This window comes from Varroa jacobsoni, unplaced genomic scaffold, assembly GCF_002532875.2.
Source record: "Varroa jacobsoni isolate VJ856 unplaced genomic scaffold, vjacob_1.0 scaffold_870, whole genome shotgun sequence".
Classification (NCBI taxonomy): domain Eukaryota; kingdom Metazoa; phylum Arthropoda; class Arachnida; order Mesostigmata; family Varroidae; genus Varroa; species Varroa jacobsoni.
Window position 1 is genome coordinate 233,405 of NW_019213772.1, and position 5,722 is coordinate 239,126.

Genomic DNA, 5,722 nt, shown 5'->3' on the forward strand with positions numbered 1-5,722 from the left:
CTACAACCATATATATATATATGAGTATAATTGTTTTGACGAATTAGATAATTATTAATTGCTAATATATAAGACACAATATTGAACCGTAGAGCTATTTATATTTTAAGCACCGAATCTCATATAGTCGTTCCGATCTAGTTAGGCGATACATAACCTTTTAACTTATATAGCTTGCTCTATTTACTAGAAAAGCATTTAGGTTCATTTCAGATAAAATTTCGCACAGATCTGTTCCTACGTGTGCTTAAATTTGGATTTAATAAGACGGAGGCTTTGTTTCAATTTTCGGCGATACTCTATGCCAGACGGTATGAGTTACACTTGAGTCATGACAAATTTTCAACAACGTTACTCTATTTTCTACCACGCAGTCTATGTAGTACATAAACCCGGCTTAGGTCCCCTGTTACTCACCAAATCTCGAATGTAAGTTGACAGGCTTATGACGTTGTTGGTGTGTTAACTAATCCATCACAACCTGAAAAGTGCTCAGCTTGGTGTGTTATGTGAACTTGAGAAAACTATAAAATTTACTTAGTCAGCGATATATATAGATATCGTTTTAATTTGCATCTTAAATCACATTCATAGGGCATACTGCACAGATCTTCACAGCATTAAGTTTGATGCTTTAAATAAACACTTTCAATCGCGGTTAACAGGCTTTCCTTGACAATATCTGACCGTTTTCCAGCCGGTCGCCCTGGAAGATGAGCGAATGCCGTCGGAGGAGCTTCCTGCACCTAACGCACGCTTTCTTCTAGGCACAACTGAAGCCAGTGATGGATACTGGCAGGCTCCGACACGGTTTTCACAAAATGCGGGTGCTATGAATCCTTCGAAATTTCATATTTTTTGGGACAAAGCCTATTTCGCAACTGCTGTTGGAGCACTTCGTCTTTCAATAATGGTAAACTATTATATTATCTATTACAATAAGAAAAGCTTGAGGTTCTGTTAGCTAAAAAAGATCATGTGGACTTCTAGAGGCTTAATAATTGTCTGCTTTTATAATTCCCGGTTACTGACGTGTTCTTGATGTGACCTAAAGAAAAATCATAAAGCTAGGTGTTAGACGAGAAATGACTGATTATTACATACGTGTATTGTTATATTATAGATAGTATATAATACAGTAATTGTCGTAAGTCCCACGCTACGATGACTTTCTATTGGCACCTGGTCAATCTTACCTTCAACGTACCTATATCATACACACACAAAATCGAGTATACAAATACTGTTACCGACAGTTACTCAATTCGCTATTGTTTTTTAGGGCGTCAAGAAACGCACATAGAAATAAAGTGGTTCTTCCTTTTTATTGGACAAAATAAACAATATTTTGACGACTAGAATTCTTCTGCTCAGAAAGCAATCTGAAGCGGCCGGTTAGACTATAGCATTGTTGTGTTTCTCCTCTATGCATTCGGCCACGAATCCATTTAACTTTAGTACAGACTTCGCCTCAACCTCATCCTTAGGAAACCAACACAGTATCTCAAACTATCGATTAGATAAGCGGTCTCCGGAGGAAATTGTTTCTATCTATAACAACGACATGTATAGCTCAACAATTGATCGCGCGTAATTTCTGCCACATTGCTCAAACTATCAGATTTTCCTTCAAACAAGAGCTACGTTAATGTTACTTTCCCAGCAGCGTGTGTGACAAACCAATGCGACTGAACCATTGACCGGATTGAACCATTTTCGCAAAAGTTCATACATCGATGCTTCGACTATACTTTAGGCTCTATACTTTCTTTTAGGTTATCTCTCACTAACCCGTCAGATGTTTTGTGATGGTAGGCGGCTCTACTGCAGCATTGTTGCATGTTACCTACGATACGTATAGTGCAGTGGGCGGCTGTTGCGCCCAGTGACGTGAATTGTTCGCGAAGACGTGTATGTGTAATAAAGTTTAACGATTCGGTAAACCTTATGGGGAACTTAAAACGTCTATTAAGTCTCTAGCTGTACCTTAGCAGATGCGGCTGATCAGACAAGCGTTATTACTATAGTCGTGTGTTTCTTCTATTTCAGGGATGTATGATGTTTGCTTTTCTCTTGCTTAGCTTCTTCAAGGGCGACAGCTGTCACGCGAGCCCGAGGTCATCACACAGTGAGACTTCTAGTACCACAACAACATCATCTGTCGGACCAACAATTGGGGGCAATGGCTTCTGGGTCTCTCGATACGTGACGCCAAGCCCAAATCCAACACCGACTGAGACAGCACTGACCGGTTCTTCCCTTTCACTCAACGTGCATTTGCTCATTTGTTCTGTGACATTTGCCGCGATGCTTGCGTGGATCGCCGTGGACAATTCGTCGTTCAACTATCGGTTCCCCTTTAAATGGAGACTATTCGTGAGTTTATGAAAAGTAATCATAAAAGTGAGATTTCGTCATTAGCAATCTTCTTTACTAAAAACGTAGTTACTATTAGGACGCCGAAATATCTTAAAATTGAAGGAATTCTGACATTTATAGATCGAGCACAAAAACAGGATGTTCTTTTGATGGAGCTACTTCATACATAGGGTCATCATATTTTCAGGCACCCACATTTCAGGAGTACGATAGCAGCTAGTAGCATCAATCAGATCAATCCAACTGATGAAAAAAATGTGGATTTTATAACCAAAAAACCGCATTATCCCCATCTCCCCTTCCCTAATAAGAATCCAGCTATTACCCATTGTCCTGATTTAGGCTTTGTAAAGGTTCCGTTTACAACAAAAAAAGCATGCATTTTGTTTACTGATCCATTTATTTCTATGGCGTCCAATCGATGCAAATAACGAAAGCGCACAAATCTACAGTGAAAGGGGCCAATTTTCGTAGTAATTGCTATAGCAGGTAAAGGGCCGAATATTACAGAAAAATGAAGATTTTCGCTTCTCGACATCAAAAATATTGTACCCAGTAGAAGTGGTCAAGTTTAATATCTTCAATACGAAGCTACATCGGGTTCAGTCAGAATGGTAAAGCTAAACTAATTTAGAGCTCCTTCTGGTTTTTCCCTGGATGGCTGCCGATACCGGGATCAACTGATCATAAGGGCCCTTCATGGTTAGCTGGCTGTGCCATGGAACGGTAACCTATTAAACGTTCTTATCTGCGGGCTGCACAGGGTTTACTACTCCGGTGTAAGAGGGCATCGAAACAAGGATTCGCTTCAACTTCAACCGACGTGACCTCGAAACTGCGGCTTATATATAGGCTTGTCTGCTGCATTTCACAGAGCCCAGTTAAATTTGCAAGAGATACATTAAATAATCTAAAACGTCCCTTGGAACCGGTCTAGCGGATATTATATAAGAACAAACACATGTGGGCATTACGGGGTTGTTGGCATTAAAGCTGTGGAGAACGTGAGGTGCTTGTGTCCTACACGGTACCGTTATGGTTCGTTCATAGAACTTATTTATAGTGTTTGCTACATGTAAAAGTACGTCGTTACTTTACAACGCCGGTCACACGATGCCGTAGGTAGAAGGGGCATTACGAAAACAATGTAATCTATTGGATTTTTATTTGCGGTTTTTGGCCTCTCTCTCTCTCTCTCTCTCTCTCTCTCTCTCTCTCTCTCTCTCTCTCTCTTTCTCCTACAGACTCTCTAGCAATATGATGAAAATTCTTTAATGCTACATTTATTGATTTATGCTATGAGATAAATCTGTGTCATAAATGTAGAAATGTATAGATGTTATATTTATTTAAGAAAACGTAATTATAATTATTTAATAATGGATAACCCACCGCTCAACTTTAAAAGCCTTTTCGACCTTTCTAGGGGAAAGCAACACTCTAAATATTTGAAAGCATTTTCCTGCTAAGCGCACTTTGAAACAAACCCAGCGATTTATAACGGAACAGGGTTTGTCCGAGGCGGACAAGTAGTTCAAGAATCTGGCTTATTAATTTCCAATGGCTTTGCTTGCTACGACTGGCACTTAAAAATAGTATTTTTGCGCATTTTGATCGAAGGACAAGGCAGTAAAGGAAAAGCCCTGCGAAGAAAAGCCCTGATTTTTGGCCAAAGTGGAATTATGGGCATAGTTTAAATCACTCTAGATGTTTTGATGATAAAATTCTCAAAAATTGATGGTATAAATAAAAAAGACGGTGATTACATTTAATATATATATATATAATGTATTTGTCTAGAATACATTATAAGAAATATTGCTAATTCGCTTAAGATTAAGGCCCGCCCGGATATTCGATCTCAACATATAAGGCTCATGTCGATATGCGTTATAGATTCTATCCTCTTTTTGCGTTTTCCATAGACTCATAATGATCGGGGGAATTAAGCTAAATATGATCATTTAATAGATCTGTTTTCTCATAGAAAATGAACGATTTCTATACGTATTCTGTTTGCTTCCATAGGCTTCGAGTCAGATGGTAAGATTTGATGATTTCTTTTTTGGGTGCTCCTTTTCCAGGACTGCTGCGTGTATTGTAAGCTAATATTACTCTCGCTGATATCGGCCTCTGTTCTTGTGAACACACGAAATCATAGTTCACTTGCGGAAAAATGCAAAAGTTCCATCGGGAAGCTGGACATGGCCATCGTAAGTTCACCTACTGCCCAATACATCTCGGTCGTTTCCCATAATTTCCGCCCTCAAATCTCTGTTTTAAGCCGTTACAGCATTTATAACAATATGTATAATACGGAAAATGATTAAACAAAACTAATTCGTTTCCCGCTAGGCTATCAACAGGTGGCAGGCTCTTGTCGGGGCCTGTTTTAGTTCCTTAGGTGTTATTCTACGTTATTGATTAATGACTGTCTTCGCGATACTGTCGTGTGTATTGAGTCACATCTGCCCTCGCCACAAGTCGTATTCAATGTGTCTATAGAAGAAGTCAAACCCCCGTCAGGTTATAAGCCGATATGATAACAGGTTTGAGGGAGCTCGTTAAACGTATGCACCCCTTACGTGTTTGTTCCGTTTTTGCAGGCATTTTCATTCTTGGCTGTGGTTATTATGCTTACGCTGGTCACCTTACGGCTCTTTGACAAAGACGCCCCCCAACCAACTCGAAGCACCGCCGGCGCTTCTAATCGTTTACAGTGGATTCATAGACGATTCTCAAGATCGAGGCAGACCAGAATTCTTCTGCAGCAGGTGGCATAAACTTTGTAACGATGGAAATATTCAAGTGGCGTTCAACGATTCTATTTAATAGTGAAATGGATGGGATAAAATGGCCCCATGTTAGAGAAGAGACTATTCTAAATACTAGCGTCCCATAGATAGATAGATGACTTAAACGAAATGATGGCAAGCGCAACTGATTCAGTTTCTTCATGAGATATGTAGAGCTACTACACAACAAAGCCCAGAGGCTTTCAACCATGAATATCTGATATAACGCACACAGAAATACATAGAGCTGAAAACGCTTTTTTTTTCATTATTAGAAATAGTCAAGGTCATTTGCATGCTATTAGGACGAAAACCGGCAGCGTATCTCTAACAAACCAAACACTGCTACACGGAAGTTATGTCCTAATGCTTTCCGTTAAACAGATGTATATAGATTACACTAGCATATGGCTAGAAGTTTTCTATGGATCTAACCCGATCGACAAGGTAAGCAAGCGTAGTCCTAATAACCAAGATCATGAAAGCATGTAAATTCTCTGGTTCTACGTCATTCTGGCCATGCTATGCGGCCTTTGGCCGGAATAAAT

At 39.6% G+C, this 5,722-nt stretch overlaps 1 protein-coding gene across 1 annotated transcript in view; it reads left to right on the top strand.

Moving 5' to 3' along the window:
• Window positions 1-5,428, top strand: part of LOC111264525 (uncharacterized) — a 14,790-nt gene extending 9,362 nt beyond the window's left edge. The window contains exons 2-5 of the mRNA XM_022840511.2: window positions 698-913; window positions 2,050-2,376; window positions 4,464-4,592; window positions 4,986-5,428. Of these exons, the coding sequence (XP_022696246.1) occupies window positions 698-913; window positions 2,050-2,376; window positions 4,464-4,592; window positions 4,986-5,162 (849 nt within the window). The 3' untranslated portion in view covers window positions 5,163-5,428. The remainder of the gene's footprint in view (window positions 1-697; window positions 914-2,049; window positions 2,377-4,463; window positions 4,593-4,985) is intronic.
• The last annotated feature ends 294 nt before the right edge of the window (window positions 5,429-5,722 follow it).